This window comes from Diabrotica virgifera, chromosome 6 (assembly GCF_917563875.1).
Source record: "Diabrotica virgifera virgifera chromosome 6, PGI_DIABVI_V3a".
NCBI lineage: Eukaryota > Metazoa > Arthropoda > Insecta > Coleoptera > Chrysomelidae > Diabrotica > Diabrotica virgifera.
Window position 1 is genome coordinate 225801754 of NC_065448.1, and position 15514 is coordinate 225817267.

Below are 15514 nucleotides of genomic sequence, written 5' to 3' on the forward strand. Positions count from 1 at the left end.
GTTAAAACATAGTGCTTTAGGTATGCTATCTGCAGGAAAGCATTTTGTAAATTGTATTGATAATTTTAATTATAAAGTCATTGAAAACTTTGCAACCAAAAAATAGAAGAATGAACTTCATATATCGTAAACTTTAAAAGTGACATTACAAAAATTTGTGCATGTGTGTGAATAATGAAATAGTATTATTTTTATAAATCGGCAAATAGAGACTAAATCGTAATATCAATTTTCAAGCACTATCAGCAGTAAATGCTGGTGGTAGGTTAAGAGGTTTTTATTATTAATTAATTTACGGAACTGTTTTGATCAATGTTGGACAATTGCTTGGCACCTCAGATCAATAAACTTAAGATACATAAGATAAAAGAATGATAAAAGTATCCGCGCATATTTTTTTTTAGTTTTTGTTGTCAGTATACCTTTTTTTGACAATATCGTGAATCCGTCACTAAAAATTTTGGAGGCTGCCCGAGTTCTGGCACTACCTTCTTAAAGTGGTACGAGCCGCCACTGTCTAAGCATCCTCCATCTCCCAAGTCCTTCCATCGATATCTCTCCTGAGCAACATACACATACTTCCAATTTGTTCCGGCTATTCTTTTTATGTCTAATTTGTTCCGGCTATTTATAGGGAATTAATTGGAAACACCCTAAAACTTCTAAAAAAATGGCAAAGCCGCAGGAATCGACAATATACCCATTGACATAATAAAAGCAGACACCGAGCAGCCAGTAGAGATGCTACATACACTTTTGAATAAAATATGGACGGACGAAGAATTGCCAAAGGAGTGGAAAGAGGGATTGATTATAAAAATACCCAAAAAAGGAGACCTGAGCAAATGCAACAATTGGCGTGCAATAACACTAATAAGTGCCACATCCAAAGTGCTGACCAAAATCATATCGGAAAGATTGAAGCCGGAACTAGATAAAAAACTGAGAAACAACCAAGCAGGCTTCCGTTCCAACCATTCCATTATTGATCACATTTGCACCCTTAGAATTATCTTGGAACAAACAAATGAATGGAATAAAGATATAGATGTGAGTTTTATCGACTTCGAAAAGGCCTTTGACCGTGTTAACAGGGCACAGATGTGGAAAATCCTTAGATTATATGGTATACCACTAAAAGTCATAAACTTTATTAAACTCTTCTACGAAGGATACAAAGCCAAACTAGAACATTCAGGTGAAGCAACAGAAAAAATATCCATAGAAAGTAGAGTCTAACAGGGTTGTGTACTATCCCCTACCCTATTTCTTATTATGATAGACTGGGTCATGAGAAAAGTAATCGACAATCGAACAGGCATCGGGTGGAACCTATTCAAATAGTTAGAAGATTGACAAGCAAAAATTGACAAATTGGTACAGTACTCCGACACGATCGGACTTCGAATAAACACAGAGAAAACTAAACTTCTAAAAAATAATAAGCATCCAAATAATAAAATAATGATAAACGATAAAGAAGTAGAAGAGGTAGACAAGTTCACATATCTGGGATCTGTCATGGAAAGGAGCGAGGGGTGTAAAAAGGATATACAGACGAGAATAACAAAGGCTCAACCCGCATTCAACGCTGTAAATAGAATTTGGCAAACAAACGAAATATCGGAAACAACAAAAAATAAAATCTTTAATAGTTGCATTAAAAGTATACTGCTCTATTGAGCAGAAACATGAAAACAGGACGAAAATACAACAAAAAAACTACAAACATTTGTAAACAAATCTCTAGAAAAATCCTGAAAATATACTGGCCAAACAAAATAAGTAATACAGAACTATGGGAAAGGACAAAGCAAACTAACATATCTACTACAGTCAAGGAAAAAAATGGAAATGGATCGGCCACACTTTGAGGAAAGACCAAAGCAGCATAGCAAGACAAGCACTTGAATACCAACCAGAGGGGAAAAGAAAGAAAGGCAGACCAGACAACAGCTGGAAAAGAACAACAACGAAAGAACACGAAAAAATTGGACTAAGATGGGGCGAAGTCAAAAAGAGAGCAAAAGATAGAAGAGAGTGGAGGGAATTAGTTCACAATTTATCCAGAGAATAAAAACAAAAGAAGATGCGCTGTCCCGGCCAGACAGCAATCTTACACTTTTGGCCAAGAAACGCATAAGCGCCCAATACTCCACAAGGAGGGATGGAACGAGAGAGAGAGATATTCCTTTTATGTCATCTACCCATCTCATCTGAGGTCTTTCCCTTGAATGTTCTCGCTAGAATCACAATGTCGTCAGCGAATCTGAGGTGGTTTAATTTGTTGTCATTAACGTTAATGGTTAATGAGATATAGTGGCCAATTTGTAGTTTTGATTTTGAAGACGTCTTCTAGAACTCCCACAAAAAATATATGCTTATATACGCCTAAAATTCCCACAGAGATTCCACAAAATGAATATATACTCATTATGGGTGATTTCAATGCCCTAAAAACACGGGGCCAGGGATAAAGAGATTAAGCACCAAGAGATAAAAGGAGTATCGGTCAAATTCATAAACCTGGAAGAATACAGGAAGAAGAAACAGAAGACCTTGCATTTTATTGTCTATGAGTCTACTTCATTATCTATCTTCACTCATATCCACTACATGGCTTCTGTTCTGTTCCCCCTATATTCAAGTCGACTCCAATATTATGTAAAGCCTTTTACTGCTTCAGCATCGTCGTCATTATAATGAATTACAACAAATATAGACGAGGGCGCATCTGTAAAAATATTAGTACATTTGGATGTTGAGAGGTGACTCATATTTTTTTGCAGAAATTGCTTGAATATAACGCATATAATATTATTTGAGTTATCCTCCCACTCAAAAAGGTCCGGAACATTGTTTAAATAATCAAAATGTCAAAAAATGAAGGAAAACTTCGATTTTTTTCTTCGTTTTTTGATTATAACTTTAAAGTGTTCATTTCCGAGAAAAGTTGCACTGACATAAAAGTTGCGTAATTAAATTTTCTACAATATAGGATTGGTTAAAGATTTTAAAAATTGTCACCCTTTAAGCAAAATATTTGCCATAAACTTACCATAAAAAACAAGTACAATTTGCATTTTACATTTTTCAACCATTTGTGCTACACTTAGGACCTTGGTATTTTACCCACAAGAACTTTATGATATAATAAAACAATACTGTTAATTTCATTAAGATCGGTTTAACAGATTTTGCTAAATAAATTTTGCAATCCAGCTTTCGCAAAAAAATTCATTTTTTCAAAATGTTGCAGGACTGAAAATAAACCAGACAGCAAGTTGAATTCTTTTTTACATATAGAAGAATACCGTACCTTTCATTTGCAATTTGCAAAATTAAAATCGGTTAACTACCACGGCGTCAGGAATTTTATTAAATAAACATTAATTTTTGGTGCTTCGCGCAGGACAGCGGATACGTTTGCTTTGATTGGGTTTTCCAATGACCTTTGATAATGATTGATAAATTTTAATTTTTAATAAATTTCGAAATAAATAAATAAATTTGTTTATTGCAAAATAAAAAACATGGTCTGTCTTTTGAAATAACACTTTTTTAGCAAAAATTTTCTTTGCTCATATATTTTAACTTAGAAAATAAAAGTTAATTATTTTTAAACATATGCAATTGTTTAAAGAATATTTCACAAACAATAATCAAATTAGTTTGATTTTTGTGGAAAGAAATTCCTGGCGCAGTGGTAGTTAATCGATTTTAATTTTGCAAATTGCAGATGAAAGGTCCAGTATTATTCTATATGCAAAAAAAACTTCAACTTGCTATCTGCTTTATTTTCAGTCCTGCAACATTTTGAAAAAATGATTTTTTTTTTGCGAAAGCTGGATTGCAAAATTTATTTTGCAAAATCTATTGAACCGATCTTAATGAAATTTACAGTATTATTTTACTATATCATAAAGTTTTTCTGGGTAAAATATGAAGGTCCTAAGTGTAGCAAAAATGGTTGAAAAACGTAAAATGCGAATACTTGTTTTTTTATGGTTCTTTTTAGCAATTATTGCTATTTTGCAACAAGGTTGGCAATTTTTAGAATTCGTAACCAATCCTATATTGTAGGAAATTTAATTACGCAACTTTTATGTCAGTGCAACTTTACTCGAAAGTGAATACTTTTAAAGTTATAATCAAAAAACGAAGGAAAAAATCCGAATTTTTCCTTCATTTTTTGACATTTTGATTATTTAAACAATGATCCGGACCTTTTTGAGTGGGAGGATAACTTAATTATTATTATACGAGTTAATTCGTAGGAATTTCTGCAAAAAAAATATGAGTCACCTCTTAACGTCCATCTCAAAACAGATGCGCCCTGGACTAATAGTGGACCGTCAGAGAGAAGATGATAATACCGGGGAATTTAACTCCGGAATACTCGGAGTTAAGCAAAAACGTAACGAAAACGGAGAACTGATGATAAAGGACATCGCACACATCTTATGGAAAATATAATGTCACTCAAATTCAATAAAATTTATACGAATAGATTCGTTTTAAATTAACTGTCAATTCTTATCATTGCGCAAACTCTTAATTATGATTAATTACGGCGCAAATTGCAATTAAAGTTTATCGAAATCACATTTTTGGAGTCTATAAACGTGTCAGTTATAATCACTATTGCTCTGGGTGCTATTCAAAACAGCTTAAACCCCGCTGGGCCTAAGCGGATTAGTGAAACTATTATAATAAGATGCTTAAGAGCTCGAGAAGATTTATGAACTAACTATAATTTGGGTATTTTAAAATATTTTTTCTCTCTCTAACTTATGTACCTACCCATTTGATTTCCCAGATTGATTTATATCAATTTCTGCTCTTATTATTGAAAATTAAGAGTTGGCGCAATGATAAGAATTGATCGTTAAATTGAAACGAATATATTCGTATAAATTTTATTGATGTTGTTCTGAAGCTATTTCCTTGTGGCATTTTTTATGATTAATTATTTATATGGGAAATAAGCCACAATTAAAATGAAAAAAATAATTTTATTAACGTTTCGACGCCCAAATCGGGTGCCGTTGTCAAAATACAAAATATTACTAAAATAAACTAAAGTGTTGTTGCTAAGCAAAAAAATTCTTCTAATAATTTATTTAATCTCACTCATTTATATTGGCAATTCAGACATATATTATACATTTTAAAGTAGAAGATAATCACATGCTATAATTTTTTATGACGGATATTCTTGAGTTGGGGTTAATTTCATGTAATCGAATGAACTATCTTTCAGTAAGTCGTCCCAGGAACGCAACTCATAAATATTGGCAATATCGTTTTAAAGTCTTCTACTTTAAAATGTATAATATATGTCTGAATTGCCAATATAAATGAGTGAGATTAAATAAATTATTAGAAGAATTTTTTTGCTTAGCAACAACACTTTAGTTTATTTTAGTAATATTTTGTATTTTGACAACGGCACCCGATTTGGGCGTCGAAACGTTAATAAAATTATTTTTTTCATTTTAATTGTGGCTTATTTCCCATATAAATTTTATTGAATTTGAGTGACATTATATTTTCCATAAGATGTGTGCGATGTCCTTTCTGTATTGTTTTGTTTGTTAAATGATTGACTTTTTCGACATTTGGGAGAGTCAACAGATATGAACCAGCTATCGCCTTGTTTTAGCCCTTTAGAATCTTTGCAGGAAACGTTGCTTCTAATAACTGAGGCATGGGCCTATAAAAAAACAATTAATATTACCAACGTCAATATCATATTCGCAAGATTCATAAAGATTTGGTTTTACGGAGAAAAGCGAACCCGCAATACATGATTAATACAAAGTCTAATATTAGTTTAATAATATCTAACATTAATTTATTACTATTAATCTGTATATCTAATAAAAACTCACCAACAGTGGTAACAGGACACCTCCTTGGAATTAAACCAAACGAGTATTGAAAGAACCCTCTACCTATAGGAAGAACAGGCGCCAGGCCAATATGCTTCCTGAGTTTCTCTTGAAAAGTTCTCAACCAAGATCCTTCAAGTTGGTCGAACAAATCAGTCTCTCCAAAGGAAATCACCGGAACCAATGGAGTACCATTCTTCAGTGCTAGCTTAATAAACCCTTTTCTATTCTTCAATATAATTTGGTAATTCCCAGGTTTACAGAAATAGGCTTCTACGGCTCCTCCTACCATAAGAGCAACTACGCGGCCTCCTTCTGGTCTACTGAGGACGTAATCTATTGATTTAGATGAAGAAGCTATTCCTCCTAATCCCAAGTAGATTTCCCTGAAGAACGGCATTTGGTAGTGTTGGGACAAAGTTACTATACTCGATTGATGGTTGGGGAAGAGATCTTTGTAGTCACTGAATTCCGTGCCGAAGTTAAAGGCCCCAGTGGACAGTAACCCATGCGGAAAGATACAAAATAGATAGTTCCTCTTTGGATCCAGTTCGACTGAAGGCACCTTTTCTATTTTGAGAGGAAAATACTCCATCGCGTACTTCCAGATAAGCCATCCTCTCACCCATTTGGAAGGTCGTCCTCCTTCCTCACTAATGTGTGCATCCTTAAGCCATATATAGCTAAGGTATATAAGTGTTAACCACCACAGTCTTGTGAAGAGGACCAGATAGGCAGCCATAAATAAGCCTATAAATCCTCCAAAGGCCATTGTTACCATCCATATTGCGACGCAAAATGTTTGGATGCGGCGTGTTAGCGGAACGTTTAAAGGTGCAAAACGGATGCCAAAAATTTCCATCTGTAAATAAAAAAAAAGATCATTTAGCCTAATGTTTAACTTTAAGGTATCTAATAAGCAAAAACCTGTGCTGATTATAAAACCATCTACTCTGGGCTAATTAGCAAAATTCATGGAAAAGTTATTTACCAGCAATTTTATTGCTGGAATAGAATTATAAGATCCTATATATTAATAATATAGGTATGCAAAGTCCGCAGATAGTGTGCTACTTTTTTATAAACAAAATGGCGCCGACAAATCGTATTTTTTTCAATTATTGCTCTATAACTCCTAAGATTTTAACTTTACAACAAAAACACTCAAATAAAAATTCACCGCAATTAAATTCTGCATAGAGATATGTCTTTCACGATTTGCTCCAACGAAAATTTTCCTCGGAAAATGCGGGTTTTCCTAACAAAAACTATAATTTTCAATAAAGTTTTAGGTAAGTAATTATTAATCAATAATTAAATAACTTAGTGACATCAAAGATTTCTTGGTATAGATTGTAATTCCAGAAGCCGGTGAAAATTAAACGAATATTTTAGCAACAATTCAATTGTTAATTAACAATTTACGATCGCAATAATAACCAAAATAATCATGACACATTGATCAAACTTATAAAGATTATAAAGATGAGATGCTTGTTTAATATTTTATCGACAAAATATAAATTTTTCTTTTTTTTGCATAATCTTTAAATTTTGAAAAAAAAAATAGTTATAATACAATAATAGTCTAATTAGTAAAGTACAAAGAAAGGTTATTTACCAGCAATTTTATTGCTTTAATCGAATTATAAGATCTTATATATTATTAATATAGGTATGCAAAGTCCACAGATGGTGTGCTACTTTTTTTATAAACAAAATGGCGCCAAAAATCGTATTTTTTTCAATTATTGCTCTATAACTCCGAAGATTTTAACTTTACACCAAAAATACTCAAATAAAAATTCACCCCAATTTAATTCTACATAGAGGCATGTTTTTCCCGATTTGCTCTGACGAAAATTTTCCTCGGAAAATGTGGGTTTTCCCAACAAAATCTCGAATTTTCAAATAATTTTTTTGGGCCAGTAATTATTTATCAATAATTATATAGCTTGGTGAAATAAAAGCTTTCTTGGGATAGATTATAAATTCAGAAGCCGGTTAAAATGAAACGAATATTTTAGCAACAATTCAATTGTTAATTAACAATTTATAGTCGCAATAACAACCAAAATAATCATGAGACATTGATCAAACTTAGAAAGATTATAAAGGTGTGATGCCTATTTAATATTTTGTCGACAAAATATAAATTTTTCATTTTTTTGCATAATCTTTAAATGTTTAAAAAAAATTGTTATAAACAAATTAACATTTCTTAGAAATTGTTTATTATCTTCTAATTTTAAAAAATACTTAAAATGCGTATTTCATAGGTCTTGAAAATGAATGCTTTAAAAAAATTTTCCAACCATTTTCAAAAAAGTTAGGAAACAGCAAAATAAATATACGATATCTCCATTGTTTTTAATTTGTTTTAATTGTTTCAAAGTTTAAAAGTGAGTATATGGTACAGTCTAATTACTCACAAAGAATGTCAAAAATTAGTGCAATGGTTATATTTTAATCAAAGATTAAAAATACTTTTTTTTGTAATTTTTAACGCGAAAGTAGGCTTGATACAGAGCCGGAGATGAAATTTTCACTCGAAGCGACTGACACGCTTAAACTCGCGCGAGTTGTGTATGTGAGCGGGTAGCTACGGTACTGTATTATTCTACTTTCGCGCGTGTAAATTACAAAGAAATATATATATATATATATATATATATATATATATATATATATATATATATATATATATGTATATATATATATATATATATATATATATATATATATATATATTGTAGTGATCTTGATTATTGATATGAGATGATAATTTTATATGTCATTTAATTTAATCAATGCATTACTAATAATCTAATTAATTTACCAGATCACATATCAATATGTTTTCAATCTCAGGGCTTTTTATAAAATTAATTACTTACATACGTGGCTTCTAAGTATTTCTTAATGGTTCCTAATCGGGATAGGAAAGAAAAGAGTAAAATAATAACACATATGGGTTACAATTGTAATCAAAATATTGTTTATTTTATTCAAATGGCAATCACTGCTTAATATTTGCTGTATCTTATTATTCTTAAACATAACATTTACATATGGAAATCTTATTTTCTTTTGATTTCCAATTGAAAGTTTTTATTAACATTTAACTATTATGATTTATTAGCAATAATTCTATTTAAGTTTGATGAAGCTTTTCTGATATTATTGATTATGTTTCTTCAATTTTAAATGTGGTATTTACTACGAAAAACCCATACATTCATGTCCAAAAAAATGAGACTGACCTTTTTCTGGTGCACTGAGAATGTCTTCACACAAGACCCGTTTCCTGCTATCCTTGGCTGCAATCAAAACCTCGTCCTGGCTTCCAGTAATGTTCTCCTCTGAAACTAGCTCGTATAGCTCTCGTTTCCTGCTTCTGTCGTGATGCTGTCTTCTACCTTTTTCGAAACTGCAATCAGCTACCGGGAACTCTTGGCTCAAGGAGGTTCTTTTACTCTCAACCTGGCCTACCTCTCGTTCTACGATAGATACTCCACACTCACGGAACTACACAGGCTTTCTCACTCTCCGTACACTACCGTCTACTACTCGACTTCACTTCTCGACAGCTCAAAACATTCTGATCTCTATTTGTCATTCATTCCCCTACTTTCTAAATATCCCTTCCAGATTCACAAACCAAAATTCCACCACCAACTCTCATTCGCAGTATTCCTCAAAACCAATTTTTAAACTTTCTAAATATGCTTAATGGATTTCAAAGAAAATAGTTAATTCCCATTCTAAAATTACTTTCTACTATATACAAATTTTAATGACCTACTCTCTATTTCCACTTAGTCTTCTTTAGCATCGGCTAATGATCGATCCTTCCGCGAACAACGATAATTACCTATTATCGATTTCACTTGAGTCTTATTTAATCACTTCTTAAAATTAAATATAACAATTTGTTGTATACAGGTTGTTCTAAATTTATATGCCCGTGGTTGAGAAAATTGAAAATATTTTATATTAAATTGAATTCTGTTTATAATTATCAAATTTTAATTTTCATATCACATAGAAATATAACAAATCCCCGCCTTGTATTCGATAAAATTTATCTGCATTTTTAAATAAATTTTCTCGAGGCAAAACCAACTCTCTGTATATTTCCTTACTTTAATCTACGTCTTATACCCCTTCTTCTTGTATTACTCTAATTAGTCCCACCTGTAGAGTAATTGTTTCCTTATTTTCAGTGTCCTCATCCTGTGTTAGAGTGTCGGCTATTATGTTGTCTTTCCCTTTTTCCCATATCAATCTTCTGTCTTTTTCCTCAGATTTTTCACATACTTTTACCGTGCATTCTGCATCCTCGTTTTCATATGCCTCCTCTTCAAATGCCACTGTTTCGATTATATCTTTTTCGCTTTCATTTGTTAGCTTTATTTCTCCTTCTCCTGAGCTCATCTCTTCTTTTGAGGAATCCCAGTTTTCTTTTGCTTTTGATACTCTCAATTTTTCTTCTTCTGGGCTCAACTCTTCTTTTGAGGAGCCACAGGTTTCATTTTCTTTTGTCTTTTTCTGACTTTTTCTCCCTTTTCTTCTTTGTCCTTGCTTCGTTGCCAAATTCATTTCCACTGTTTGTTCTTTACCTGATTCGTCCGTATTTTGTTTCTCCTGTTCCTTGTCCTGTTCTTCTTCTTTTTCTTCTGTTAGATTCATCGTATTATTTTTAAAATCTATCACTACATGTTTTTCTGCCAATTCGTCAACTCCTACTATCATGTCATGTGACATGTTTGGCATTATTACACATTGTAGTGCATACATCTTCTTACCCAGTCGTACCATTACTCGTATGCCTTCATTTATAGTTGCCAATGTCCGTTTGTTTGCGCCCACTAAATTTACCCTAGGTATTTTGTAAATTAAATTTGTTAAGTTAACTTCTTCTATTAGTTTTCTGTTGACCAATGTTCTTTCAGATCCAGTGTCTATCATAATTTTAATTGGTTTCTCGTTGATAAATCCATCCACAAATTTTAAATTAACTCCATTTTTCTTTTCGTTGTTTCTTGCCAATTTAATAAACTCCTTGGGGTTACAAAAGATTCCTGTTTGATTTTTGGTTTTTAGTGAGCGCCGTCGTGAAAAAACGCCGGTTGCTCATCGTAGTTTATATTTTCGTCATAATGTCTCTCTCCGTCATATTCATCTGTCTGGGTATTATTTACTTCTCTTCTATTTTCTCTTGGTCTGTCGGATCTGTTTCGGTTTTCTCGATATCCCTGTTCATTTTGTCTACCATTATTTCTGTTTTCTTGATTTGCGAGTGTGGTGTTTCTATTCTGGTATTCTCGATTTCTGTTCTCATTCCATTGCCTATTTCTTTGTTCATAATTTCCTCTTCCGTTGTCTCTATTTTCGTTTTCCCTTCTGGGATTAAAATCTCGTCTTGTATAGTCCCTCCTATTTTGATTTCTATCTCTGTAATCCTGTGTTTCTCGGGGCCTGTAATCTTCTCGCGACCTTCTTGATTTTCTTTCCCTTAAACGTGATTCTCTTATTTGTAGGAATTGGCATAAACTATCTATGTCTTTGTAGTTTTGCAATGTGATATGGTCTTCCAGCGTTTCTTCGAAATGTCTTGCAATCAGTTCGACTAATTGTTCCGATGAGTAATTATATTGTAAATGTTTTGCGTTATAGTAAATTTGTAATGCATATGTCCTTTCTGATATACCCATCCTATCATTGTATTTCCCATTTTGCAATTCCTTGTTAATTTCCAATTGTTGGACTTTTCCCCAGAAATAATTCAAAAATTTTTGTTCAAATTGTTGCCAACTGTCAAATTCTTCTTCTTTGCAATCGAACCATAGGCTTGCTTCATATTTTAGATGGTTTCTGATAGTTTCTTTTGCTGTTTCGAAATTTTCGATGTGCTGTATTTTCTTTTTCAGGCTATTTATGAACGGCACTGGGTGTAATATTCTTACATCCCCGCCAAACCTTATCTTCATGTCATCTGTGCTATGTATAACCATTTCTCTTCTTTCTCCTACATTTTGTTGAATATTGATTTCCGCAATCTTTCTTTCCATTTCTTCTCTGATTGCTTGAATAGCATTTTCCAACTTGTTTTCCAAACTTTCCATTTCTTTTTTCTGGCAATTCGTTAACTCCTTCATTTTATTTTGAATTTTCATTTCTTGTTCTTTAATCTCGTTTTTCATTGTTGTCAAACATCCTTTTACTTCCTTTTCATACTTTCCTATGCGTTCCTCCATTTTCTTGTTGTTCTCTTCTATTGCTTGTTTTGTTTCCTTCTGATTTTCTTGCATTATTCTTTTTGTTTCATCTATTGCTTGTTTTGTTTCTCTTTGATTGTCATCCAGTTTTTGTTGTGTTTCATCCATTTTTTGTTGTGTTTCCTCCTGATTTTTATCCATTGTCCTTTTTGCTTCATCCATTGCTTGTTTTGTTTCTCTTTGATTGTCATCCAGCTTTTGTGACTGGAGTTGCATCAGTTGTAATAGTTTATCTATTCCTGATAATTCTTGCTGTTCTGATGCCATGATTGTCGTGTCTAAAATATCTTCTTGGTCTGAATGTTCTTTTTGTTTTTTGTTGTCCTTGCTTTGGCTTCTTGTCACAGACATTTGTTTTCAAGAAGTATTATCCCCGCCAAATATGAAATTTTACTAGTATGTTACCAAGACGACTTTTTTTTTACCCAAATATTATCAATTGTCAATAAATATATCAAATGTAAATATCGTAAAAATAAAATATTAAATCAGTTATGTAAAATTTGTACCTAAAGAGATCTTAAATTTTATGTTATCAAATGTAAGTATCTCACTTTTTACCACAGGCATATAAATTTTCAAATACCGGCTTTACTCTTTCTATCCTTCAAATTTGCCACTAGAAATACTTATCAATGCCCTCCACGTTGGACGACAGTTGTAGTGATCTTGATTACTGATATGAGATGATAATTTTATATGTCATTTAATTTAATCAATGCATTACTAATAATCTAATTAATTTACCAGATCACATATCAATATGTTTTCAATCTCAGGGCTTTTTATAAAATTAATTACTTACATACGTGGCTTCTAAGTATTTCTTAATGGTTCCTAATCGGGATAGGAAAGAAAAGAGTAAAATAATAACACATATGGGTTACAATTGTAATCAAAATATTGTTTATTTTATTCAAATGGCAATCACTGCTTAATATTTGCTGTATCTTATTATTCTTAAACATAACATTTACATATGGAAATCTTATTTTCTTTTGATTTCCAATTGAAAGTTTTTATTAACATTTAACTATTATGATTTATTAGCAATAATTCTATTTAAGTTTGATGAAGCTTTTCTGATATTATTGATTATGTTTCTTCAATTTTAAATGTGGTATTTACTACGAAAAACCCATACATTCATGTCCAAAAAAATGAGACTGACCTTTTTCTGGTGCACTGAGAATGTCTTCACACAAGACCCGTTTCCTGCTATCCTTGGCTGCAATCAAAACCTCGTCCTGGCTTCCAGTAATGTTCTCCTCTGAAACTAGCTCGTATAGCTCTCGTTTCCTGCTTCTGTCGTGATGCTGTCTTCTACCTTTTTCGAAACTGCAATCAGCTACCGGGAACTCTTGGCTCAAGGAGGTTCTTTTACTCTCAACCTGGCCTACCTCTCGTTCTACGATAGATACTCCACACTCACGGAACTACACAGGCTTTCTCACTCTCCGTACACTACCGTCTACTACTCGACTTCACTTCTCGACAGCTCAAAACATTCTGATCTCTATTTGTCATTCATTCCCCTACTTTCTAAATATCCCTTCCAGATTCACAAACCAAAATTCCACCACCAACTCTCATTCGCAGTATTCCTCAAAACCAATTTTTAAACTTTCTAAATATGCTTAATGGATTTCAAAGAAAATAGTTAATTCCCATTCTAAAATTACTTTCTACTATATACAAATTTTAATGACCTACTCTCTATTTCCACTTAGTCTTCTTTAGCATCGGCTAATGATCGATCCTTCCGCGAACAACGATAATTACCTATTATCGATTTCACTTGAGTCTTATTTAATCACTTCTTAAAATTAAATATAACAATTTGTTGTATACAGGTTGTTCTAAATTTATATGCCCGTGGTTGAGAAAATTGAAAATATTTTATATTAAATTGAATTCTGTTTATAATTATCAAATTTTAATTTTCATATCACATAGAAATATAACAATATATATATATATATATATATATATATATATATATATATATATAATCTTTAATTAAAATATTACCATTAAGCTGATAATCGATATTGTTTTATAAATAATTAGCTTGTACTTTAAACTCACTTCTACGCTTTGAAAGAATTAAAAAAAATTATTAACACCGTAGTAATAGTATGTTTACTTTGCTGTTTCATAACTTTTTTGCAAATGGTTGCAAAAAAGTTTTAAAGCATTCATTTTCAAGATATTTAAAATTCGCATTTTAGCTACTTTTTAATATTATAATATAATAAAAACTTTCTGAGAAACGTTAATTTGTTTATAACTATTTTTTTTAAACATTTAAAGATTATGCAAAAAAATAAAAAATTTATATTTTGTCGACAAAATGTTAAATAGGCATCTCATCTTTATAAGATTTCAAAGTTTGATCAGTGCATCATAATTATTTTGGTTATTATTGCGACCGTAAATTATTAATTAACAATTGAATTGTTGCTAAAATATTCGTTTAATTTTCACCAGCTTCTGGAACTATAATCTAAACCAAGAAGGCTTTTAAGTCACCAAATTATTTAATTATTGGTAAATAATTACTTATCTAAAACTTTATTTGAAAATTAAAGATTTTTTTGGGAAAACCCGCATTTTCCGAGGAAAATTTTCGTCGGAGCAGATCGGGAAAAACACGTCTCTATGCAGAATTTAATCACGGTGAATTTTTATTTGAGTATTTTTGTTGTAAAGTTAAAATCTTCGGAGTTCTAGAGCAATAATTGAAAAAAACACGATTTTCGGGCGCCATTTTGTTTATAAAAAAAGTAGCACACTATCTGAGGACTTAGCATACGTGTATTATTAATATATAGGATCTTATAATTCGATTCCAGCAATAAAATTGCTGGTAAATAACTTTTCCCAAAAATGGCCTATTCTCCGATAATCAGCCCAGACTAATCAGTTTTTTAAACCATTTATTGAAAATTTTTCTGAAGGTAATACATGGTCGTATCTACAATAAATGCGAGGAATACCTGGATAACACACAGTTTGGTTTCCGTAACGGGTTTGGAACGAGAGAGGCACTGTTTGGAATGAACGTACTTGCTCAAAGATGTCGAAATATATCTGTAGACATAAACTGTTGTTTTATTGACTTCCAAAAGGCATTTGATCGTGTTAAGCACTCTATATTGATCGAAGCTCTAAAAGACATTGGCTTGGACGGCAGAGATGTTCGAATAATTGCAAATTTATATTGGAATCAAACATCAGTTTTAGTAGATGTTGTGGAATCACAGGCTCTTAATATTAAAAGAGGAGTACGGCAGGGATGCCTCTTGTCACCCCTCCTTGTCAACGTTTACTCCGAAA

At 31.9% G+C, this 15514-nt stretch overlaps 1 protein-coding gene across 2 annotated transcripts in view; it reads right to left on the reverse strand.

The window, feature by feature from the left end:
- Positions 1-15514, reverse strand: part of LOC126887296 (2-acylglycerol O-acyltransferase 1-like) — a 110468-nt gene that overhangs the window by 38848 nt on the left and 56106 nt on the right. For both annotated transcript variants that reach the window (XM_050654709.1, XM_050654711.1), the window contains exon 2: positions 5895-6756. In XM_050654709.1, coding sequence (XP_050510666.1) covers positions 5895-6756 — 862 coding nt within the window. The remainder of the gene's footprint in view (positions 1-5894; positions 6757-15514) is intronic.